This window comes from Lithobates pipiens, unplaced genomic scaffold (genome assembly GCF_037356315.1).
Source record: "Lithobates pipiens isolate NorthernLeopardFrog02 unplaced genomic scaffold, aLitPip1_a1.2 Scaffold_16, whole genome shotgun sequence".
NCBI classification, from domain to species: domain Eukaryota; kingdom Metazoa; phylum Chordata; class Amphibia; order Anura; family Ranidae; genus Lithobates; species Lithobates pipiens.
This window is the reverse complement of record NW_027507748.1, coordinates 405965480-405992499: the sequence shown is the minus strand read 5'-3', so window position 1 is coordinate 405992499 and position 27020 is coordinate 405965480. Positions and strand designations below refer to the sequence as shown.

The following is a 27020-nucleotide window of genomic DNA, read 5'->3' as shown; positions in this document are numbered from 1 at the left end:
TGTACAGTGTGGTTACATATGTGAGAATTTGTCATTCACAATAGGGCACTGGAGAACCTTTTTATGGACACCTATGATATTCGCATGACCATAATCATTAAAGGTGACATTTTAAACTTGCTATTCAAATATAGTGCCATGTTTATGGCAGATCACTTAGAGGTAGTCATATTCCATTTTAGATTTGTCACTCTTCACACTCTCTATCGATCTATCTATCGATATATATATATATATATATATATATATATATATATAATAATAAATAATGCCCCCCTTATCTGCTTTCCTCCTCCTGTTTTAACATATTGCCATGGAAAGGAGGCATGACAATTGGTATTTGTGCTTTAGCCAACTCCACCAGTCTGATACTGCTGCACGAGTGGCTCTAACATGCAACAGCTCTGTTATGGATTTTCACTCACTCTATTGAAATTTTTTCCTGCTATTGACAGCATGCAAGTTCCCCTTTTATGTCAGCAGAATAAAGTCAGCAGTGTCCCATAGCAAAAATTTTTGTAAATTGGAGACATTAGAACCACAGGCAGTGGTTTCAGCAGGGAGCATTGATGGTTTCAAAAAACTAGTAAATAAGCACCTGAACGACCACAACATACAGAGATATACAATGTAATACTGACATATAATCACACTAATAAGTTGGACTTGAGGGGATAGCTTTATGCCATTTTTTTAATTCATTTATTTTTTACTACTAATGGCGGCGATCTGTGATTTTTACCAGGACTGCGATATGGCAGTGGACAGATCGGATACTTTTGACACATTTTTGGGACCAGTGACATTTATACAATGATCAGAGCTAAAAATCGCCACTGATTACTGTATAAATGTCACCGGCAGGGACAGGGTTAACACTAGGGGGCTATCAAGGGGTTGAGTGTTCCCTAGGGAGGTGTTTCTAACTGCGGGGGGCAGTGTACTGACTGAAGGAGGAGAGAGATCGCTGTTCCTGATCACTAGGAACAGCAGATCTCTCTCTATTCGCCTGTCAGAACGAGGATCTGTCTGTTTAAATTGACAGATCTCTATTCTGGTTCTGAGGAGCGATCGCGGGTGGCTGGCGGACATCGCAGCTGGTGGCCACGCACATCTGCTCTGGCGTCATGCCACGGGCGCCCCTTATTGCTCTTAAAGCGGCAAACGTACACCGATTCTAGCAGGGGAGTCAACCTGCCGCAGTATGATGATGGCTATTGGATTTTATATTGCTATGGAGAATATCCAAAGTATGGAATATTTCTCTACTACTTTACGCTGGACTTGTTTTCATAACCTTGGTCTTTTAAATGCTGTTTGCTAAGGTATGCTCTCTAATGAACTGTGACCTTCCCGAAGCAGTTGTAGTTACAGTTGTATTCTTTCCAAATCTGGATTTGTTTCCACATTTTGTGTCTCATAGCTGAGGTCTAACTGTGCTCACAATTACAAACCTCTCATCTTTAAGTGGGAGAACTTGCACAATTGGTGGCTGACTAAATACTTTTTTACCCCACTGTATCTTAGGATCATGTGACACTTTAATAGCAAACTAATGGACTCCATTGAATTAAGTATGTGATTTCCTAAGAGAGTTGCAACAGTCTATTTAAAGGAAATTCTTACAGTATGCAATTAAAATCTTGTTTCTAAAACTGAGCAATTATGTATAGAGGAAAAAAAAATCCTTTGCAGCCGTTTCAGTGATCCATTTGCTGTAGGTCAAGTGAAGTGGTACCATTTTAGGTTTCATGCCGATAGGTTCTAGATAAATAGGTAAAATGTATTACCGTAAGTGTAATGAATAAAGGCAGCAAAGTCTAAAAATATATTGTCAAAAATTAATAGTAAACCTGTCACAGTGAAATATAGTGAGACAATTCTTAAAGTTATACTACACTATACAAGCCACTCCCCTGCTTCCTCCTCACAGGAGTTTGACTGATACAGCTTCTTATGGGTCCCGCTTCCCACGGTGTCTCTTGTGAAAGTAGGAAGTGAGGGAAGAAATGCGGCAACCGAGACCACACAAAAGTGATTAAAACAACAAACATGTTGTTCTCCCACCGAGAAGTGCCCTCATAGCAAGCTGCTTCCTATGGGGGCACTCATGCAAGACGCACAGAGCAGGGCTCAGCCCTGCCCCCGGGTCCCTCGTCACTGACTGAGTGTCAGCTAATGGCTCCCGCTGCGGTCTCTGAGCCAATTAGGGGAGAGAGAGCTGCACATTACTAGATCAAGATCAGGCTCAGGTATGTATTTAAGGGGGCTGTGGGGGGAGCAGTATGCAGAAGGTTTTTTTTTTTATCTTGCTGCATGAAATGCAGTAAGGTAAAAAAAAAAAACTTTTGCCCTTGAAACCCAATGGAAATTTGTTCACGTTTTCAATATATTTGACCAGGCAAACATATATTTATTCCAACGGAGTCTGCAAATAAAGATGCTATAATTTATTAAGGTTACAAGAAAAAAATGCCTTTTCAGCCATTTATTTAATAAAAATATCAATAGATGTAAACATTTACGGGTAGGGGGGATAAGTAACTAAATCTCTGGCATCAAAAGGTGGTATTGCCCCAACTCACTAATTTTTTGACTCTCATCCAAAGTTCCCTCAGTTGCAAAATTTTTGGGGTTTCCTTGCATGAATTGTTTTTCTACACCCCCTGCACAATTTCAATGAAAATCAAATCATGACTTTAAATAGGGCATCCATAACCCTCTCTCTTTCTTCCTTTAGAGCCATTCCTTGGTGGATTTGCTAGTGTGCTTTAGATCATTATCCTGCTGAAAGATCCATTTTATGATTAAACTTCAACTTTTGGACAAATTACCTCAGTCTCATCAAGCACACTTTAATGTGATGCCAAATGTAGTTGACTTGCGGACTGTGACCTGCCCAGGCCTTGAAGCAGCAAAGCAACTCCAAACTCCCCTGAGTGAATGGATGACTGCACACTAGCAATATTGGCTTCTTTATTCATGGTTTGATATTTATGCTATCTGCAATGAAATCATTTCAACTCATTTTTTGAGCTTTTGAAATTCATTCCTAGACCTACAGGCTTCTATAACTTTCTTAGAGGCTGTAGATAGCTACATGATGTATGTCAACCGCAAAGAGAACACCAGAGCCAGATGTCTGAGGTTTATTCAAGACTGGTTTCAACTGCTCCTCGAGAAGGTTCTAATCCTTGGCCATTGGACACTGGTTTCTAATTGTATAAATTTTAAATAGAGATAAATGCAGGAGTGTACTTAATTTTTCCTTATGGCAAATGTGCATATTTGGTCATTTTAGATACACCAGGTCAATTATATGTGTCACTTATTCAAGTATATCACCTTTATCGATAGCTGAGATTTATTTGTTTGCCTGTTCAAATGTGTTGAAAAAATGGGGTGTACTCATATTTTCACATGGCTGTGGATTTTGGGAGGGTATCTTTAGGTCAGGTGGGAAGAGGGAGGGGAATTTCCTCAAAGGATACTTGTTCGTTTTTTTTTTTTTTTTAATTATGATTAAATATTTATTTTAAATGATACGCCAAACATTCTGTTGAATTAATAGTTCACTTTAACCTCTAACATCTAATGTAGTAGGCATTACAGAAATCAAAGATCTGTCTTCTAGTTTCCATGCAAATCCCAAATATACTGATGGGCAGGATATTTGGGTTAATTTACTCTAATAGCATTTGTGAAATAATTTATCTGTCATTTATATTTGTTTAGGTGGTGATATGAAGGAAACATTATGGAATCCTCATGAAAACCGCAAGGAAAGTTCTTCCCAACTTCCTTCTGACCTTTCATCCCCGGTGGGGGCAGTTTGGATTTTAAACACTCCTTTTCCAAAGGCCAACAGCCATCAGCCTCGCTCAATATCAGTGTCTGCCATCCCTATTTCTGAACCCCATGGACCTTATATTTGTCATGAGATCTTCCAGGATCCTTTCCCTTCTTCCACACCAAGCAATAGGCTAACATTGAGGACTCCTCATGGAATTACAATAACTCCACCCACCACACCCATGTCAAAGAGGCAAATGAAGTTAAAGCCTCCTCGGACACCACCTCCACCTAGCCGCAAAGTCTTTCAGCAGCTGCTGCCTAATTTTTCAACACTTAAAAGGAGCAAATCACATGAATCCCAGCTTGGAAACAGAATAGATGAAGTTCCACCTTTAAAGTAGGTATAAATGATTATTTCTGAGTTTTTAAATTTTTTTGTCGCTTTGATCAGACTATTGTTATCACACTGTATGTATGTTTAATTTTTTATGACGAATGAGATACTCTATTTCACATCTTCTGGGTATGTCTCAGAATTGAAAAATATTAGTCGGTTGCTTTAATTGTATGAGAAACACTAGATACAATAGTTAAAGGAGATGGCGATTTGAAGCTGACAGTAATCGACTACTCAGTATAGCTATTCTCATTGGAAATGTTATTTTGTAAGCCCTTGTAATGTTACAACTAGTTTGGAATTATTGGATTTTTAGGCAGCTTGTTCTATAAAGGGCTTCTAAGTTAGGAACCCATAGAATCTCTAGAGCTTGCCAAATTCTAGATCAATGGTGGCCAACTTTTTTGATGCAGAGGGCCTCACGTGCTCCCTTGCATCACCAAAATATGGCACATAAAATGCAGTGAATGCAATGTTACAGAAAGCTGTCCGATATTCTAGGTGTGAAACAGGAGGCGATCTGAGGCTCCTTTCACACGGGCGATCCAATCAGGTCTGTCTGTTTTTCAATCCTTTTTCGCAAAATGTTGGATCGGATGGAAGAGGACATGCAGTCAATTTCCATCCGATTGCTCCACTGAGGAGAGTGGGATGGTTTGTGTGCACTCTGCATAGCAGAGCAGACACAGACCTATCCCCCACCTGCTCAGCAGGGATCAGCAGAGAAATCCCCCGCTGGGCGAACGGATTCCGCTTTACGGAGGTGCCCGTGTGACAGGGGTCTAAGTCTATGGATATCCTACAAGTGATTTTAGAAGACTGCAAACATAGGAGATGTTAGAGATTGGAGTGGAGTATTAGATTGGAGACACTTGCAGAGTTTGCAGTCTATTTGCCTTTAAAGTGGTTATAAACACACAAAAAATAAAAAATAAACCTGCAAGGCAAAGGCATAATGAGCTAGTATGCATAGTGGTCCCGACACATTGCTCTGCTCAGAGACCTGTCTCCTGGAGTTATTTCTAAGCATCGCTCCGGCGCTGTGATTGACCCGGAGCTGTGATGACGTCACTCCCGTGCTTGCGTGCGTGAGCCGCTGGTAACGGCATGTCAGCCGAAGCAACGCCACAAATGAGCTGTTGCTTCAGTGCGCATATGTGCCGATGACGTCGACACATGCTGATACAGGGGATATCTCCTAAACTGTGCAGTAGCTACAGGTAAGCCTTATTATAGGTGTACCTGTAGTGAAGTGGTTTGTAAGGGTTAATAAATAAACTAGATTGCACGAGACTGAAAGAGATCACTGCTATTACAACCCCCTGTACAAATCAGTTTATCTTCTCTACAGCCCCTTAAAAAATATTTCTGACACACTTGATATTTCCATCAGCAAAATCTATGATATCAGAAATAAAAAAAAATAAAAAATAACAAAAAATCAAATGGATGTGAAGCACATTTGAAGCTTTTTAGCCTTTATCAGGTACTTGCTGTAATCTTTCCTGTCCATCAAACCATCTATTTAATTGCAATAATTTTAGAAGGAATCGTAATAATAGCAATGTGTTACATGCTCTAATGCTGCATACACATGACCAAACTTTCCGGCAGACTAGGTCCGACGGTCTTTCCGACTGACTTTTCAGCAGAGTTCCGACAGACTTTCCAAACGAATGGACTTGGCCATAAACAATCACACCAAAGTCCGACGGATTCAACCGTGATGATGTACGTCCGGACTAGAATAAGGAAGTTCATAGCCAGTAGCCAGTAGCCAATAGCTGCCCTAGCGTTGGTTTTCGTCCGACGGACTAGCATACAGACAAACTGATTTTACAACCAGACTCGAGTCCGTTGGAAAGATTTGAAACATGTTCTAAATCTAAAGTCCATCTGATATTTCGACAGAAAAGGTCCAATGAAGCCCACACGATCGAATTGTCTGGAATCACTCTGTCGGACCTTTGCTGTCAAAGTCGGGCCATGTGTACATGGCATAAGGGATCTTTCACATTTTTTTTCCCAAACCCTTTATTATTGAAACAGATCAAAATTGCAGTTAACACCCAGTATCATAGGATCTTATCCCTTTTGCCTAATAGGATGTAGAGAAAAATGTTAAACAGCATGTTTGCCAGGTTTACCAGGTTCTTGCTACAGATATGTCATTGTGTTAGGGCAGGGGTCCTATAACAGATTAGGAGTGCCCATGCAGTGCCATTTGGGCATAAATCTCGTATACCATTTGGAATTTTGAGGGACAAATTTGAGGGGAAATTGACCAGTGCAATGTAAGGTTTTAAAATGTATATGCTTGTCTGTAGCCTAAAACCTTTTCTTTTTTGTGTTTTGCAGGTTTGGTAAGCCATCAAACTCTACATATATGGATGACGTGAAATGCAATTCAGCATGTATATATAAATAGTGTGTGTATATGTATGTATGTGTGTGTGTGTATATATATATATATATATATATATATATATATATATATATATATATATATATATATATATATATATATATATATATATATATATATATATATTTGTTCTGTTTTTCTTTTGGATGAAGCAACCCTCCTATCGCTGTGCATGCCTGTGTTTTACCTTGCAAAGCATTTTTTTCTGCACTCAATAATTCTAAAATGATCCCAGGTAAAGGGATCAGAATTGGGAGCCATTAGTGTTGTAATTTAATTGCTTACAGCGCAAATGCTTGAACCATGGGAATTCTAAACATGCTGTCGTTATTCTGATTAGTTCTATATTGTAATTCTAAATAAAAATGAAAACAAAACTAATGTATCACTTGTAGCAGAAACCAAAGAGGGTTAAAATAATAATGTTTATAGTACCCGCTAAATAGTCAGAGGTATTAATATATAGTCGTATATATCCGTACCCTTAATATCCGTATCCATACCTCTGACTATTCACCTGGTACAATAAATCATATTATTTCAACCCCAATAGTAATACTCCAGTAGTATCAACTGAAGTATTGTGAAAAATTTTGCTATATTGCATTAAATGTTTTATTCATTGTTTCATGACATATACAATATGTAACTTTCGCAGATTTTATCTATAAAAACTGATTACTGTCCTAGCTTTTTCAAAGTTTGAATAGTGGCCAATGAAAAACAAATTTCTGCCAAAGCTTCTATATATCCTGTTATTTCCATTACCATTCAACTAATATTTGTTGCCGTAATCTGTAAAACTTCATATCTTGTCTATAGCAGCTCCATTAGAGGAGTTTCCATTGTCATTGCAACCCAACCTAATGCCCCGTGCACCACAAAACCGTGGATTTTTTTCCAAAGGATGTTGGCTCAAACATGTCTTGCATACACACAGCCACACAAATGTTGTCGGAAATTCCAAACGTCAAGAACGTGGTGACGTACAACACATACAACAAGCCGAGAAAAGAAGTTCAATAGCCAGTGCGGCTCCTTCTGCTTGATTCAGAGCATGCGCAAACTTTTGTGCGACGGACTTGTGTACGCATGATCGGGCTTTCTGACAACAAGCCTGCTCTCAAACATTTGTGTGCGGAAATTCCATCAGCAAACGTTCGATGGAGCATACACATAGTTGGACTTTCTGACAACAAGCTCACATCCAACATTTCCCATCAGAAATTCCGATCGTGTGTACGCGGCATCACAGTCCTAGCTGTACATGTATATAAGATATACCTCGCAAGGCGCACATGCACTTTACATTTGCTGTGTTGAGATGGTTATTTACAACTATGTACAATGTCACAGTGAAATGGCTGTTTTATTTACCAGTGTAAGTAATAGGTCTGTTTGGTCTATATCCTTTCTTGCAGATGCTCCTCAAGGATCACCACAGATGGTACGGCGAGATATAGGGCTTTCAGTAACGCATAGGTAAAGCTTGATTATTATTTGAACATTAGTTTTGTATTATTGTGTCCAAGGTGTTAGTAAATGTAAAAGTCCCCTTTTAGCAGACTTTAAAATGACACACGGCTAGATAGAGTTGCTTAAAAAAATAGATCTATTGTAGACCTTAATTAAAGGTCTACAATAGAGGTTAAGGTCTACAATTAAGACAAGGTCTTAATTGTAGATCTTAATTGTAGACCTTAATTAAAGCTGGCCATACAGTAGTCATTTTTTTTTTTTTTTTTTCTTTCAAACAGCGGGTTGGAAAAAAAAAAAAAAAGATCTGGACCTCCTTATCTCTTGGGCTACTAGGACACCATCTCTTTTCTTTATTTTCTCTTCACTTTGTCTAACTCTTCCCTCTTCTGTTGGATTTGACCTGACTGTATCCTAATGAACATTTAAAGTATGCAGTGGTGCCTTAGTGCCACTTGTTAAAGGAAAGGAGTACCTATACCTTTTTTTTTTTTTTTTTTTTTTATCACATGTATGGCCTGTTTGTCCTTGATAGATTACAGTTTATGGTTTGCACATGCTATATAACGGGTGCTTTTACTAATGTGATATCTGACCTGCTCACGGGATGTGCTTTATAGGAATAAAAATTGCTACTGACAAGTATGTAATGCACCCTTCTCTATTCGTGGGAGATGGTCACTTTTTTCAATTATATTTTCTTTGTTCTCTTTGCAAGTGAGACATATATATATATAACATATGCTTTGTTCTGTTAAAAAAACGCTAAACGGATTGAAATATAAACTTTAATCAGCTACAGATCAAGTGGCACTCCTGGTCCCGTTAAACCATTGGAGTGCCCCATTTTTCTGGTGCTATGTTCTTTAGAAGTGTAAGACACCTGTGGCATTAGCTGTATGCATCAGAGGAGTTGGTCTGTTCTCACACAAGCTGCCCCTGACTCAAACATCCCCTTTGACATTATCTCCCCCTTGTCAGGACCAATAGAGCATTAGAAGACTAGAACCGAGCTAGCCAGGCAATGCACCAGGCTTCCATTTACAGTATTTAGGTAAGCCCTTAACAGGGCATTTTCTGGGCCATAGTCAGACCATATAAAATATAGACTTTTCAAACATGCAATTCTGTCATAATTCATGAAGCATAGTATAATAGATATAATATGAAGGATAGTAAACCGTTATTACAGCTACGTCCTTGTTTTCTACATTCTAAATTTTAAAGCTAGTTGGTATAAATGTTTAAAATTTACATAATATTACATATTTAAAGAATCAATGTTGGCCTTTGTCCATCTGATCTAACTTGGTTCTAACATAATTTAGTCAGAAGGTTCTTTGCACCCTTTAGAATCCCAGTGGCTTTTGGTAACTTTTTACTTCTTGTCGCAGCTTTTCAGATGTCTACAGCTTCATCCAGAATTTAAAAAAAAGGAAATACAATTTCTTCTCATCACTGCTGATCATTAGGAATGACTTGACTGAGACGCACTCTAATACTAGCACAAAGCTAAAGCTACTAGAAGTCAGCAGCACTGCTTTGCTTACTTTTTTAATATCCGTGTAACTTACAGATCCTTTATTGTAGTGAAGTGCACTATACAGGCATGCCTGACTGTGCAAACTCAGAGAAAAGCAATGCTTCTAGATTTTAAGCTCTAACGAGCAGGACCCTCCGATCCCTCCTGTATTGATTTGTATTGTAAGTGTACTGTCTGCCCTCGTGTTGTAAAGCGCTGCGCATACTGTTGGCGCTATATAAATCCTGTATAATAATAATACTATTTTGTTTTTTTTCATACATCATGGGACACAAAGCAGGTTTAATAATCATGACCACGTGGGTTGTACGCCAGGTGAATGTACACTGGCAGTCAAAGACAGGAAATCCTCCTCTGTATAACCCCACCCCCGTAGGGAAGCCTCCGTGTTTTTTTTCCGCTGGTGTCGAAGGTGATGGTCACTGATGTGCAGCTCTCTGCACAATTACCAGATTCTGGAAGGCTCCCTGTTGGGATAAAGAGATTGGTGTTCCAGTCGGAAAGCCATTGTGCTAAGATGATTGGTATCCGGGCCTCGCTTCAGCGGATGATTGACTCTTGAGAAATCGCTGTAATATAACCTTTTGGTGCTGGACCCTGCAGATACGGAACCCTGTGCAGTTTTCAGACCAAGGTTCCGGCTGGGTGCTTTACCGGTCCAAGGCTGTGGACCCCCAGGAATGGGGAAATCTGGTCCTTGAAGGGGCAGCTGAAAAAAGCTGGACATCTACAAGCAGTTGTAGCCTTGGTGCTGCATTTTGCTTTGTTGAAATAGCCGATTGCTTGAGGTAAATGTTGAAGTTTGGCACAAAATCTAGATGTTCTCGAAATTTCTGTATACGTTCTGTGGATATTCACTATAAAAGATATGTTTTTTGCACTCTGGTGCCCCCTTCTGTACTTTGTCCTTGTGGGCTTATTCAGTAAAGTAACAAACACAGGGCAGTAATCGGTAATCTGTTGAGCAAGCACTCAACGACTAATCTGAAGTCAACTAAAATAGAATTGACTGTTTTGGTTCAATGCTCTTTGCACGTCTTCATTATTCTTTCCACTGCTGGTTGGAAGCCCGATAAACTGTAGATGGGTGGTATGTTAAAAGGCTCACACCTGAATAATTTATTGTGTTAATGGAGTGGGAAAGTGGTACACAGACTCTAAAGGCAGTTTAGTAGTAATTTGCATAACTACTTTTATTGCCACAGGCTTAAAGTTAGTAAATTAGGTCCTTTTCTTTTTTACAGATTTTCTACAAAATCTTGGTTATCTCAAATATGTCATGTTTGTCAAAAAAGTATGATGTTTGGAGTGAAATGTAAGCACTGCAGGTGAGTTTTATCTATTGACTCTCATGGTTTATTTAATGCAAGTCCTTTTTTGATTCCACATAAAGGCATTATGAGAAACCACACAGACTTTCTTTTATGATGTATATGCTATATGGCAGATGTTTGCTGTGCTAAATCCCATTAATGTGTATCCAATCAATTTTGTGGGATTTTTATTTCTTACTGCTGCTACATGTGTGATAGATATGTAAGCTGACGTTTTGTTTTTTGGGGTATATTTTTCTCCAGATACCATACACATTGGTTATCTGTAATGCTGCGTGTCCCATTACCTACAGGCTGTGGTTTTTGATGTCGAAAAAAAATTCCCTTCATTGCTTACTCACAGTTGAGGGATACTAACCTGAGCAGCTATCTTCTGGTGCTGTGCATCGGCTGCTAGAGAGAAAAGTTTGCCACTTTCCTGTCCTCCCTGTCATTCACAGAACTACTACTAATTATTGTTGCCCCAATGCATTGCTTTCTGTCACTGGAGGAGGAGCAGTTGAATGACAGTATCTCCTCTGACCATTCACAGGACGTGATGCATTGTGGAAGTGTAGTGAGCTCCTTGAATGGCTGAGAGTGCAAAAGGTGTTGGATGAGCAGCACAACTTTTCATTGTAGTACTAGCTGCCATTCACTCCTACAACACTGGAAGTCGGCTGATGAGGGTAGTATCTGCTAGCTGTGTTTAGTCTACTACTCTTGCCTTGCCAGTGGAAATCATGTCAGCTTTCCTATAGTAGATGTTTATTTGTTTTTTTTCAATGTGAAACACTAAAGCTAGATTCACATGTGGCTCCCCTGCAGCCCCGTTTGCACAGGCACATGAGCCCATTCATTTGAATAGGATTCTGTACATGCGTGAAACACAAGGTAAAGGTCCCTGATCCTTTACTGAAACTGCAGTCGCATGGAAACAGTATGGTGCTGTGTGTTTCTGCGCATGAGAAACTGCTCCATGGTTTTCGATGCATGGGGGTGATTTTAAGAATTGACACCCCACACATCTGCTAAACAGCAGCGTGTTTTATGGTGCAGGAATACATGTAATTTTGCAGGCAGTCACACACCCACATGCATGTGAACCTAGCCTTAAAGGATAAGTTCTCCTTTGGAACGTGTTACACCCATTTTTTAGAGTGGAACATATAACATGTTCCAGCATCTGCAACTTCTCCCCCCTCCCTGTGGCAGGAGACCAGGGATCTTCTTCCCACATCCACTGTCACAATTTGAAAACAGCATGGCTGTGCAGGGCTCCGCCTAAATGGGCACATCATTCATTCAGTTTCCTCAAGACTTCAAGTATCGTCAGCCATTGATGGCTTGTAGTTCTTGGTGAACTGCAAGGGTGCTGGTGAGCAGCCTCATAGTTCATTGAACTGCCTGCCTGGATCGGAAGTATGAGCACAAAGCTATATACTGAGAGTCTGCAGGAGCTGGAAATTGCATCCAAAATCTGTTAATCATGGGTGCAATGCTCTGCAGGTTCTTTAGGAAAAAAATAAATACAATTTTTTTACCTGCAAAAACATGTGCATTTATTATATTTTTCAAAAGGAGAATGTCGCCTTTAAGTCCTACCCAAACCTTCACCTTGTTCTCACATTATTGGGTTCGCTAAACATACCTTAAATGAGTCTGTTAATGGGGCACACTCCATTTAGAGAAGCTTTTTGGTCATTAAGGTAGGTCCGGCAAATTACTGTAGTTTGTTTTCATGAATGCAATTGTAGGCTAGTGTCTGTATTTAAATAACTGCTGGTCAATCATCATACAAGGATATGAGGATTATCAAAGTAAGAACATATGGAATCTGGCATTGTGTTAAAATTACTCTAGTTTTTTTCCTATAAAGACTTGTACATGTATATTTACTCGCCATAACATGTTGGGTGTACGTGGGTGTCGGCAGAATATTATGAACCTTATCCCAATATCGCACAAACCCCTTCATTTTCCTATTGTCAGTTTCAATTCTTGTTTGTTTGTTTATTTTTTTCTTCTCACATTGGCCTGTTTTTGGCACATTAAAGAGTGCTAGCCTTGTGCCCCACTCTGATATAGTTAAGAATGCTAAAGTTCTACAGCAACTGATGAAGAGAATTCTGTTCTTTGTACTGTTCTCCATGTTTACCAAAATAGGTAAAACTCAGTTTTGCTGGTATTTTTCAAATATTGAATTTTACATTTTCAGGTTAAAATGCCATAACAAATGTACAAAAGAAGCACCTCCTTGTAGAATATCATTTCTTCCTTGTAAGTAACACTCTTTTGATTTACCTAATACTACATAATTTTGTTTTAATGACCAACACCTTAATAAACTGTGCAAGCAGCAGAAGATTAAGTGCTAAAAGCAGTAACCCATGTTAACCTATTGTAGTGAACATTTTTTTATGTCAGACCTGTGTAAGATGGATTCTGGTTGGTTGGTTATGGGTACCTAACACGTCTATGTCCTTGCTGTATGTTGTAAAAAAAATAGGTCTGTAAGACAGTTCAGTAAACGGTCATCTTTGTTTCTATTTTCAGTACCAAAAATAAGAAGAACGGAATCTGTCCCATCAGATATTAACAACCAGGTGGACAGACCGCCAGAACCACTATTTGGAACTCTGCCCAAAGCTCTCACTAAAAAGGTATTGCAGTCTTGTAGTAAAATGTTCATGCCCATAGGGAACGGAACAGAGCACCTCCTAAAACAGTTGTTGCATTGTTGTTTTCGGTCTACCATCTAGGTGTCACTGACCTAAGCGGTCACCCCTCAACTTTTTTTAATGACTTATTTACTCTCTTAGTTTTCTTTCATTCTCATTACATTCATAACCTTGATTTGCAGGAACACCCTCCAGCAATAAATCACTTGGATTCAAGCAGCAATCCATCTTCAACTACTTCTTCAACACCTTCTTCTCCAGCACCTTTTCAGACCTCAAATCCTCCCAGTGCAATCACACCACCAAACCCTTCTCCCATGGGGCTCAAAGACAGTCGCTTCAATTTTCCAGGTAACATATGATGGTGAACCCAAAAATAAAAATAAAAATGCTTACACTGTGTTAAAGCCTATTTAAAGCCTGAAAATACAGTATATGATCATTTTAATATTAAGATGTTTGCAAGAGCCCACATTTTAAAACATTTCTGCTCAGCAATTAGGGCTGGAAAAAACTTGCTTTTATGGTGTCCACATGCCTCAATAATTAAATGTGTGGCCGCTTCTTAGTATTTTCAGATCCACAAAAATCCGAACTGTTGGTTCCTTTGATGCAATAGACACTTTATTGTTTGTAAGTTGTGCTGTTAGTCAGTATGATATATTGAGAAGGACATACAGACACAATATTAAAGACAAGAACAGGAAGAAAATCCACAAGGTCATTGCAACACATAATGCAGCCTGTAAAAATAGAGGCAATATACTTGCCTTTCTGGATGCCCACATGTTGAAAAACTGTCGCTTTTGCTGCTCCCTGCAGAGCTGTAGGTATTCAACACTTCAGGTGGGCTCCCCCACAGTGGCATGTTTCTGTAGTAACTTACTAGCCAGTATAAGGGAGCAGGTATTCTACACACCTGAAAATGTAGCTTACTTGCAGCAGCTGATTAACACATGGACTGCAGGAAAGGTACGCATATTGCCTCTTCTTTTATAGGTTGCCTCTTGTGCAGAAGTGACCCTGTAGTGACAGGGTCACTTAAAAGTATAAGGATACCGAAAGGCTTCAAATTATGCTAGTAACTTTGGCCTTGCATGCCTTGTTTTTTTTGTACCTTCCCCAATGCTACAAGTTCCTATTGCATGCCACAAGTGCACATATTCCTATAGTCTACAGGTATTTGTTGAAGACCCAAGAAATAATGTTGGTGGCATGCAAATGAGTAAAAACTGTTTTCCAAGCCTAGTTGCAATGAATGATGAGGTTTAAAATAAAATGTTTGCTTAGCTAGTCTATTGTTAACTTGATAAAGCCTCATGCACCTACCTTACAGCATGTGCTGATACATATGCAAAGACGCCTTTAAAACAGCATATACCTTTTTACATAAAGGTGTAAAATCTAGTTTTTATCCATTTGTTGACTGAATTCAACTTGGGTTGTATTTGTCCCCAGTAAAATGTCTGCCCTACTATTAAAATTGAGATATATATATATATATATATATATATATATATATATATATATATATATATATATATATATATATATATATATATATATAGCGCAGTCTTCCATATTTAAGTAAAACTCTCCTCCTACTAGAGACCTAACTCTACCCCTCTACCCCTTTGTAAGAAACTGTAAAAGCCACATCCTTTTGCACTGGCAAAATAAACACAACTTTTTGGATATTATACCGCTGGCAAGGTGTGGTCCATTTTGAAGGAGTGTCATTTGCAGACGTACTGCATGTAAAATATGAAGTGGTGAGCTAACTAGTAGGTATTTCTGTAAAATGGGGTTGATTCTGGTCATATGTACAGTAGCAGTCACCAGGAGTATTATAGCTGTTCTCTGGAAATTCCCTTTAAGAAGGGAAGGCTTAAATGTATAAACCCTGTATTTGCCATAAATAATTATGATGGATTGCTTGCCTAACTTGCATCTTAAATGCCATTGTTGCTCATGTGTCCCAAACAATAGTTCTTGAGATTTCTGGCAGTAAGGAAGGTGAGAGTGCAGTCTTAATAGCAAGACTAAGGGATAACCAGCTGCACTAAATACAGCTACAGTCTGTATGTCTTATTCTTTAATAATGAACCCTTTCTGTAATTGTGCATGCAGCATGAATTATATATTGTAATCTTTAATCCATATGAACACAGCTTTAGCCAAATAGGGTGTTAACTCCTAACATACCTTGTACTAGGCAAATAACATTGCACAACCGGCGTTTACAAAATTGTCTTTGTGCCCTGTTTGTGTATGAAGAAATATGTGAACGTTTATCATGGCTTGTTCCCAGTGGTCATGAACAATATCTACCATCTTTATTCTGCATACAACTTGTTTTGCAAGCCTGAGTATCTAAAATCAAAGATTAGCAAAATGAATGAGTGTGTTGTGTCTTTGAGAATTTTTTAACCTGGACAGTCAATTTTTTTCCATGAGTGGTGGTGGGGGGTATTTTTAGTTGTTTTCATTATCCTAGCATGATACATCTACCTTTTTTTTTTTTTTTTTTTTTTTTTTTATAAACAGCATATGCAAAAACACACCAATCAGCCATAACATTATAACCACTGACAGGTAAAGTGAATAAAATTGAGTGGGTGTAGATATATTTGGCAGCAAGTGAACATGTTCCTGAAGTCGATCTGTTGAAAAAAATGGGCAAGCATAAGAATTTGAGCAACTTTGACAAGGGCCAAATTGTAATGGCTGGGCCAGAGCAACTCTAAAACTGCTACTCTTGTGGGATTTTCCTGGTCTGCAGTTGTCAGATCCTACCAAAAGTGGTCCAAGGAGGGAAAACTGGTGACAAGGTCATGGGCGGCCACTGCTCATTGATGCACATGGGGAGCAAAGGCTGGTCCGTGTAGGCCAATCCAATAGAAGAGCTACCGTAGCTCAGATTGCTAAAAATAAACTTGCTGAAACGCAGTTTGTTGCGTATGGAGCTGCGTAGCCACAGACCAGTCAGTGCCCATGCTGACCCATATCCACAGCCAAGAGCACCAGTACTGGACCGCAAAGCAATGGAAGAAGGTGGCCTGATCTGATGAATTCAGGAATGGTTTGAGGAACACTACAACAAGTTTGAGGTGTTTGCTTGATCTCCAAATTCTCCAGAATCTCAATCCAGTCGAGCATCTGTGGGATATGCTGGAAAAACAAGTCCAATCCATGCAGGCCTCACCTCATGACTTAAAGGATCTGCTACTGATGGCTTGGTACCAGATACCACAGGAATACCTTCAGAAGTCTAGTTGAGTCATGGCTCGATGGGTTATGGTGGGTGAACTTAATTTTATGGCTGATTGATGTATGTTGGTGCTATAAAGGTACTAAAACAAAGCCTCAAACTGTTGCACTCAGTGTGAACAGCAGTAACTTGCTGAGATTCGTACCATGTGTGAGCAGGCTGAATGTACCAAGTTGATCAATTGATCAAATTTGGTACAACCAGCCTGCTGGATTAATTTTAAAATATTGCTAAGGGCTGCTATAGCCGCTAGCAATAATCACTGTCTTTTATTAGTGGGATGGCTCCCACCACCCTCCCCCACCCCCTGCTGGGAGCAGACAATTGCTCGGCAGGAGGAACTCCCCCGTCAGCACTGTCTGTGTTGATGGGGAAATTGTGCAAATTTATGGTTGCAGGAAAGAAATTTGCACCATGTATGGCCTGCCTAAGGCTATGTGTTAGCTTCTGTTGCTGCTTAGGCTTCAAAGGTGCTGTCATTCTGCTTTCCGAATTTACAATCTGGAGTAGACCTGTAGCCAGTGAAGTCTGAAACATCTGAACTTTTCTGCATGAAAGTTGTAGCTTATTCGCTCTTTGGATAATAAAAGATCACAGAGAGTTTTTTTTTTTTTTTTTTTTTCTCTTTCAAATAACCATTTTTATTGATTTTTACCAAGAAAACAAAATGTAAAGGCATTCGGGAAATGCAAGTACAATGTTCAGGGATAGTATCTTAGTTCTACCTACCCTATGTTTTTGTTATAATTGTTTTTTGTTTGTTTTTTCCGTAATGATCTGCCCTGTGATGATCCACTTGCTCAGCGGGGATCGCTCCGTTTATCTCCGCTGAGCCGGCAGGTGACAGGGTGGTCCTTGCACACTGTGCAGGGACCGCCCTTTCAGCTCTCCGCTCTCCTCTATGGGGGATCGGATGAACACGGACCGTCTGTCCGTGTTCTTCCGATCCGCTCTGCAGACGGATAGGAAAATAGGATTTTCCTCCGTCTGCAGAATCAGACCATTGCGGAGACGGACGAAATCGGGTGTCTGCGGAAGCTCATCCGCAGACACGCGCTATCCCATAGGAATGCATGTATGTCCGTATTTATCCGCAAACTGGTGGATGAAATACAGACATACGTTCCACATGTGTGAAAGGGGCCTAAAACTGGTGTGAGTAGTTAATTTTATGCTACATATTTATTACAGCAAGATGCCAAAGTAAAAATAGCATAATGGAGCAAGTTAAAGCAATGGCTGTTTGACTTTATCCCTTGGCAGCTGTGCAAACCCCTCACTCATTCACTGACATGAGACAAACAGATTCTTGGTCTGTCCTACATATTGCTGCACTGAAGTTCAGTCAACTTTTGTCTGGAAAAAATAAGACCTACATTTGATGTGACGTGTTTCAGTATTTTTTGGGGGGTGTTTTTTTTTTTTTTTTTTCGCTGCATTACAGAAATTCTTTTGTGCTCATGTCATCCCTTACTGTTCTGCAGATTGAGAAGTGGAAAATTATTTACCAGAAATTTTCACGGGCTGTGTGTGTGTTATGCAGTCAGTGTTCATACAATTTATAGTGGAACCATGAAAACTGAAGACCCTTAAATGTGCATGTGTGTGTATTAGTACACTCTTCCCCCCCGCCCCCCCCCCCCCCCCCACACACACACACACACACACACACACACACACACACACACACACACACACACACACACTAAACAGTTACCACATTTATGAAATTTCTTACCGTTTAAGAGAGATGTGTGATTGAATTTTCAGGAAGTCAGCTCTGTGATTCCAAAAATGCATCATCTTTTCTGGCAGGTAGGAGGTGTTAGAACAGAAATTGCATCACATCCTCTTCTCTCTCTCTAACTGTAATCAGCCTACATTTCTCATGAATCTTGGGATTGCAATGAATGTGGGAGGGTACACTAGGCTAGTACATGTAAATGTGAACAAGCCCACTTCAACATAAATCACACCTCTCATTCTGCAGCCAGCAAGCCATACATAACACATGGTATGATAGGTTACCAGCTTTATAAAAACAAAGAATTTTAATATAAATGCAAACCAGTGCTGATAGTCAGTGTCCACCAGTGCTGAGCGGTGATTATTATCAGAAATTGAAACCCTGATTGCTGATTGACAGCGCTCTATGCCAATAACAGCGGGAGGCGGGACATCAGCAATCGGTGTTCTCATATACTATACCTGACACAGCGGGACATCCCCGCTGTGTCATACAAGTGATTTCTGATAATCCCCGCTCTCCATGGGATAGCAGGAGGGAGTGGAGGGGTGTATTGTTGGCAGGGTGCAGAGGAGGAGGGAGGAGAGAGGACACCTCCTCCTAGGGGCGGCACAGACCGAGGTGGGGGGCTTTGAGACCCCTTCTGCCCACTACAGAAAATGGAACTCCCTGCTTGCTTTTAGAGGACCTCAAATGGGCATGTCAGACCGCTGTTTGAGCTTATGGGAGGACTAGCAGCGAGCGCTCTTACAAACAGGAAGTCACCAGGCAATAACGGTTTTTCGGCAAGTTCAGCAGCCTATTACAGAGGAACTACAGAGCGCAGAAGAACATGGATAACCAAGTTGGTGAAGGTAGGAGATCAGCAACAAGGACATGTAAAACATTTTTTGCCCAGAGTTCTGCTTTAAGGTTTTTCACCTTAATGCATTCTATGCATTAAGGTGAAAAACCTTCTGTGCTGTAAAATCCCTCACAGCCCCTCATTATACTTGCCTAAACCCAATCCGATCCGACCGCTGTATTCCTCCTACCTGGGCAGATTGTTAGCAGTGGGAGTCATCGGCTCCCTTTGCTGTCAATCAAATGCTTTGCCATGCGAGCGGGGGCTGGGGCTGGGGCTGAGCCACCTGCTTGGTATTAAAAGATGCAGACAGGGCGAGATTCCATGAGGGCACTTGCTGAAGAGGAGGAGCTGTAGCGCTGATGGAGGACCCCAGAAGATAAGGATTGCACAGAGCAAGCTTAAATGTTGCTTTAATATTTCATCCACATTAGTCCCATCCAATAGAAGAGTTGAAAAAGTTAATGCTGGTTCCAATAGAAAGGTGTCGGAACACACAGCGCAACACAGTTGTTTGTGTATGGAGCTGCATAGCTGCTGACCCATGTCCACAGAAATTGCAATGGTCACGCCCTACATCAGAACTGGCCCACAGAGCAATGGAAGAAGGTGAGCTTGAGGTGTTTGGTCTCCAAATTCTGCAGAACAGATGAGTTGGGAAAAACGAGCCCAGTCCTTGGAGGTCCCACCTCACAATTTACAGAACTTAAAGCAGCAGCAGCCAGGTCCGTAATCTCTATGCGCCGGCTCGTAATCTCCAAGCGGGGAGCTAGAAGCATAGATTGTTACGAGGTGTGTTTTTTGTTTATGTTGTTTTTTTTGTTTTGGTTTTTTTGTTTTTTTTTTAGCACATGATTGGAGCCTGAGGCTCAAATTGGCTTGGGATGCAGTGAGCAAAAATACTTGTGACATAAGAAAATCAACATTCGATATGGTCTACCTGCTTCTCCTTCTGGCCAACCAGAACAGGAAGTGGGTCCTAAGACTGGATTGACCGGGAGGAGAAGTGACCGGATTGGTCGGGAGGACAAGCCGGGGAAGCCACCCGTGCCCTTTGATGGGGGCCACCCAAAAAATTGGAGCACCAGCTGCCACTGAATTAAGGGATCTGCTGAAAACCGCTCTATGCCAGATACCACAGCATAGCTTCAGAGGTCTAGTGGAGTTTGTGCCATGATGGGTTATGGTGGGTGGTCATAATGTTATGCTGATCATTTCTGTTTTATCTCAAATATTGCTTTAATCCATTTTACTTTTTTTTTTTTTTTTTTAATATAGCACAGTTATTCTGCAGTCATTTTACATAAACTCCACATACAGTACACTGAACAGTACATTACATTGAACTTTTGCATCTCCCCTGTTCCCAAAGGAGCTTCCAGTTTGGTGCCCTTTCCATAAACGCATATAGCACAGTATGGCCAATTTGGGAGGGCAGAACAATGGAACCTTCCATCGATGACCTGCTTTTGAAGGTGCGTGCTCCAGCAATGTCTTCCTTTATCAATGCTTCACTACTTGGTAAGTTGCTGACCCAGAATACGTTTTGACATGTCAGGTGTCTCAGGTGTGAAACTCACCAAGTAGTAAAGCCAGGATAAGGATGTCAGCCTTGGATATGCATCCCTTAAAAACAGTGCAATTACAGCTTCCTGGCAGGTTAATTGTAAGAGCAATGCAAACAAATGCAGGAGCCTAGGGTTTGGTAGATATCCATGGGAGGCCCAGCTACAACCTTCATGGTCCTGTCATAAACTGCAGAAATATTTTGGTTGATCAAAGTTGTGCGTCTGCCTTTTACTTTTCATGAAGGAAAAAATTTGCACACAGTTGGTGTCCGATAGGGCTATGTAAGGACAGTCAAGTAAATTGGGCAGTTTCTCTGGGTACCTATTGCAAACCTCCAGTGTGTCTACTAGATTGTAGGAGGAAACTGGAGCATGCAAAGCAAAACATGCCAAAGCATGACAGCATACACCCCATGCAGAAAGTTTCCTTTGTGGAAAGCGAAACCAAAATATTAGTGTTGGGAGGCAAGAATGTTAACCCATAGGCCAGTGCTTCAGTGAAATTGTCAAGCGGTTCCACAAATAAACTGCCAACACTGCTATACTATGTATGGTACATTTTACCATCTGTTTATAATTTTTCTTTTTTTTTATGAACTTTATTCATTTTGCTTCTGTTAACTGTAGACGCAACACACCAATCACAAGAGATCTCCACAATACCTATATACCCTTTGAACTTTTGTTTTCCCTGGCCTTTCATTTTTATGTCTTCAGAAACATTGTTTTAAAAATGAAATTACTTTGTTCAGTGAGCACACGGACTACGCATTTTATGGGAACCCATCGCCATGTTCTCCACATGCTTGTTTAGTGACAGTTTAAGGGTCTGTAAACTCCAATATTACTGCCAGACCCTCTGTTTTGCTAAGCCATGCTAAACTGTGTACAGGTTTGTAAAAAATTGTGGATATAAATACCTTTTCAGTTTGTTTCTTGATGGTCACGTGACCTCCGGCTGCTCTCCTCCCCCCGATCCAAGGGCTACAGCAGGAGGAGCTGAGATCCCCCTCTGACATCACCTGGGAGGTCACATGACAACTGTGCTGTCTGCTCAGCCCCTCCTTCTGTAGGCCTTCGATTGGGGGAGGAGATCGGCCGGAGGTTACGTGACTGGCCAGAAACAAACTGAAATAAGGCGTTTACTGGCACAATTTTATGCAAATGTACACAGTGTAGTATGGCTTAGTAGAACAGAGGGGCTGACAGTAATTTATAGTTAACTTTACTGCCAGCTACTAATAGAGGCAGGAGGGGTGGCGGGGGAAGAGATCGCTCACACACAGGAGCTGATGGGCACAAAGAGAGGAAGGGAGGGGGGAGAGAAGTGAGCAGACAGATGACTGAGGCACATAACTAAGGGGGGCACAGGAAAAGGCAGGATCAACCAGGTTTTTTACAGCATAGAAAGGGACAGATTAGACAACACAAGCATAATGCTGTTTAACCTGTTTTAAGGGAACGGGATCTTTTTCGTTTTCTTTAGTGGCTGCCCTATTAAGATGCATAATACCAAATCCCTAAAGGTAAACCTGGCCTTACAACTATACAATCTGATTGTACCATATAAAAAAAAACTCTTAAGCCTGCCAGAGGGTAGCCATGGAACTCTGTTTGAAGTAAATGTCCAGGTGCTCACCCACTAAGCAATCCATATAAATCCAAAACTAGTTTAGAGGCACACACAGGTCTTGTAGAGGAGGAAGATCCTAAGCAGCAGATTGGTTATCGTCAACGTTTCAATTAAACTCGGTCCATCTGTCTCAGTCCTTCCACAAATGTGGTTGTCCTGTGTGCTCTATTACTCCTCCATAAGTACTGTCACCCTAGGACAGAAAGTGTATTACTGGCAGGATTACTATATAAAAAAAAAATAAAAAATCTGAAAAAAAATGCAACCACTACAGGGCAGAACATTTTTGTTCTTGGGTTTAAATGTGAAGGATCCCAAGATAATGATTTTTGGAATATTCACTTTCATCCCGGGAAAGCAAATGAGGGGAAATGTATAAAATTTTACGTATTGATTATTTTAATAAATGTTTTTTATTATGTTACAAATAGAAAAGGCAGCGATCAGAAATGCCCTCCTTCCTTAGTATAGACAACTGCAATGATTCAGACAAGACATCCAATAGAACATGCATTTCTAGTAAAGAACAAAGCTGAAACAAACTGGCAGGAAAGCTATACTGGATTTAGTCACTTCTAATAGATCTAATGCCATGTCAGATGTGCATGTTAAGAATCATCTGGGTAACAACTACTATATAATGTTGGAATCTCATAAAGGGCCTACACAATCAAATGCAGGAATTAAATGTTTAAATAACTATGAAAAGCTCTAATTTCTGTAGACTGGAAAGAGGTACTGTTAAATAAAGATGATGATTTCAAATAGAAAATGTTAAAACCCAATTTAAAAATCTCTTGAATATACAACAGTTTCAAGGAATCTTAAAGTAAATTCTATTGAAGTCAGTATATTCTGGACCTCTAAAATATAACTCTGTGAAACCACAAACCAAATTCTCTCTCTTCAACATTACCAGTGTAATACAGGAAGAGACATTAGCATCGGTTTATAAAAAAAAATAGACAAAGTGCTGGCTAACAATAACTTTACCAGTGCCAAGTGGCAGCTGCAACAGCAAACAAAATCTTGGTATGTACTAAGCATGAGATGAAACAAGTGATGCTTATATTAATACCTCTGTATAAACTAACTGTAAGGCCACATTGTAAAATGCACATAGAATGTTTTGGAGAGGTTTCAAAGATGGCTCAAATTTACATGGCTGCTTGAGGATTTGAGAAGGATTTCTTCCTCCAGTGAGGCAGATTTTGCCAGGTTTTGTTTTTACATCTGAGCCAAACCAGCAAGTGTTGTAAGAGATTAAACGCTGGTCGAAGTTTTTTTAGATATGATTTACAATGCAGCTATGTATTATCAGATTTGGCAACACAGTGGCCACATTGATCGTTAGTTCCAATCCCAACCACGGCATTTCCTGCCTGGAGTTTGCCTGTTATCTATGTGCCTGCGTGGGTTCACTCTGGCTACTCTGGTTTCCTCCAACACTCCAAAGACATGCTGGTAGGTTAATTGGCTCTTGTCTAAATTGGCCCTAGTATATGTATGTATGCGTTAGGGACCTTAGATTGTAAGGGTAGGTACTGAAGTGATTCTACAATATATATGTTAAGTGCTGTGTAAATTGTTGTATAAATACCTGCAATACAATAAATATTAGTTGGGACATAACTGGAATGTACGTAGTACTCTAGGTAATATTTTATGAATATGTGATGAAATTTGATATAAGTGATCAATGCAAGTATCCCAAAGTTTTATTACACTGATTCTACAACATACTGGGGCTGGGTTCACACCTCTCCGGCCATGGTTCCGATGCATCCCTGTTCACCGGTTTAGGTGGGATTCAGGTCCAAAGTTTTGCCTGACTTCACACCTGAACTGTACCCAAAGACGCACAGGACCCTTCTACCATCCAGACGGCAGCCACCCCGAACCTGTGTAAATCGAGTTGGTCATACTCGCCTGTCATGCTAATTAGATGTGGGGAAACCTGCATCCAATTTGCATATATGTGAACCCAGCCTAAAAGGCAAGACTTCCTTTCTCCCTTCCAGTGAGCTTGGGGAACAAAGATTTTAGGCGTCACCAAATTGTGAACTTGGAAAATGGGCTTGACCAGAATATCTGCTTTTGCTCCCACGATCCATAGATGGACAGAGCAACATTTTAACTGTTCTATAGACCTACTACTTACATTCTACACACTGTTTAAGGTATTTCTTATCATTTGAGAACTTTAAACATTGATTCTTTGTTCACTAGTCATCATAATTTAATTTATTCAGATTTTATTTTAAAAGAATCTGGAAATTAAAAATTTCGTGTGTGTGTGTGTGTGTGTGTGTGTGTGTGTGTGTGTGTGTACTGTAGGTAGGAGTGCACATAAAAGTTGAATCCCATTTGATGACTGAAATGACTGTTGTGTGCATGTCAGTTTTATATACATTTCTCCTACTATAAAACCACCATTAATCTTTTAAAATCACCTTTATAGCAGCGGAGCCATGTTGTTCAGATACATTTAATTAGCATGTAAAATGTAAGTGAAAGTTGCTTGGATAAATCTGTTTCTGGAAGCATTGCTAATGTGTAATGGCTGGTAAAAATCCTATTAACATTTGTCTGTATCCACCTGGGGAAACGTCCCTGTAGAGTGAGCCGAGGAACACTTTTATTGACGAGAGCTGTGTTCAGTCAGTCAGCATGCAGACTATATTGGCTAAGTGCATGAGGGGCAGTCTCTGACAGGTCTCTTGATACTCTCTAACTGCTTGTTTTTCTCATTCTGCCTGGGTGGTTGCTGTCATCTTTTATTAAAAGCTGCCTACTACATTCAGCATAGACAACAGTTTATCTTCCCAGGTGAGTTCACTGCTTTAATCCTACTAACTGACCCTGTGTCTTCTCCTTCTCTTTTCTTCTGACGTGTTCTACGGTCTCTACGGGACGATAACAAGCTGGGATCCCACATTTACCGTGATCAATTTTGTGACCTATCCGGGTTTCTCATCGGAGCAACTATAAAAATAGAATGATGATTTGACATGGCATCAAAGGCTAATGTTCATAGAGTTGTGGTCTTCTCTTTTGATGTGCATCAAATGGGGTTTCTTCTGATGTGGTGATAGGTGCTTTAGGGGCTTTAAATATTCACTGATGGCTTCAAAAGCTTTTACCTGTACAGCCACCTCCATACATATATACAGCTGGAGGGCATCTTATTTTAGCAAGACTTTAAATGATAGATTATTGTTATAATACTGTTCTTGCAGATAGGTCTATCTTTGTTGCATTACATCAGATTTTATTGCATGCAGAGAGTGTTTTCTTTCATCTTCTGTTATATACTTTGAGTTAATTGGAACCTACGGTGGCTGCACTAGTAATATTCAGTTGTCTGTAGTGTTAAGACTGCATTGATGCATTAGCATGATTTAATATTAAGTGGACTACAAGAGCTGTCATTGCTCATAATATTGTAAAAAGTGGCATTCCCGGCTGATTTTGTGTGTGCCACCAGTCTGAGTTCTGTTCACTTTTAGTGTGTATGTATACATGTATGTGTATATATACAATATAGGTTTCTGTGATGTAAACAAATGATACAAAGAGAAATAATTTCAGAACATTTTCCACCTTTTATGTGACCTATAAACTGTACAACTCAGTTGAACAACAAACTGAAATCTTTTAGGTGGAGGGAAGTAAAATAAATAAATAATATGGTTGCATAAGTGTGAACACACTTAAATTAATACTTTGTTGAAGCTCCTTTTGATTTTATTACAGCACTCAGTCTTTTTGTGCATGAGTCTATCAGCGTGGCGCATCTTGACTTGCCAATATTTGACCACTCTTCTTGGCAAAAACACTCCAAATCTTTCAGATTGCGAGGGCATCTCCTGTGCACAGCCCTCTTCAGATCACCCCACAGATTTTCAATCCGATTCAGGATGGGCCATTCCAAAACTTTTAATCTTCTTCTGGTGAAGCCATTCCTTTGTTGATTTGAATTTATGCTTTGGGTCGTTGTCATGCTGAAAGATTAAGTTCCCCTTCATGTTCAGCTTTCTAGCAGAAGCCTGAAGGTTTATTGGCTGGTATTTGGAACTGTTCCAGTTGAAGAAAAACGGCCCCAAAGCATGATGTTGCCACCACCATGCTTCACTGTGGGTATGGTGTTCTTTTTGTGATGTGCAGTGTTTTTGTACCAAACATATCTTTTGGAATTATGGGCAAAAACTTGGTTTCCTCGGACCATTTTCCCACATGCTTTTGGGAGACTTCCGATGTGTTTTTGCAAAGATTAGCAGGGCTTTTTTTTTTTTTTTGGATATTTATGATAGCAAAAATTAAAAAA

General features: G+C 40.0%; 1 protein-coding gene across 3 annotated transcripts in view; it reads left to right on the top strand.

Annotated features, from left to right (window-relative positions):
• Positions 1–27020, top strand: part of KSR1 (kinase suppressor of ras 1) — a 229413-nt gene that overhangs the window by 141754 nt on the left and 60639 nt on the right. For 2 of the 3 annotated variants that reach the window (XM_077482404.1, XM_077482403.1), the window contains exons 1-5: positions 7990–8099; positions 10881–10964; positions 13168–13229; positions 13506–13612; positions 13813–13981. In XM_077482404.1, the coding sequence (XP_077338530.1) occupies positions 8062–8099; positions 10881–10964; positions 13168–13229; positions 13506–13612; positions 13813–13981 (460 nt within the window). In that variant the 5' untranslated portion in view covers positions 7990–8061. Of the gene's footprint in view, positions 1–3735; positions 4193–6550; positions 6556–7989; positions 8100–10880; positions 10965–13167; positions 13230–13505; positions 13613–13812; positions 13982–25480; positions 25523–27020 lie in introns of those variants that run through there. The other variant, XM_077482405.1, reaches the window with a different exon arrangement.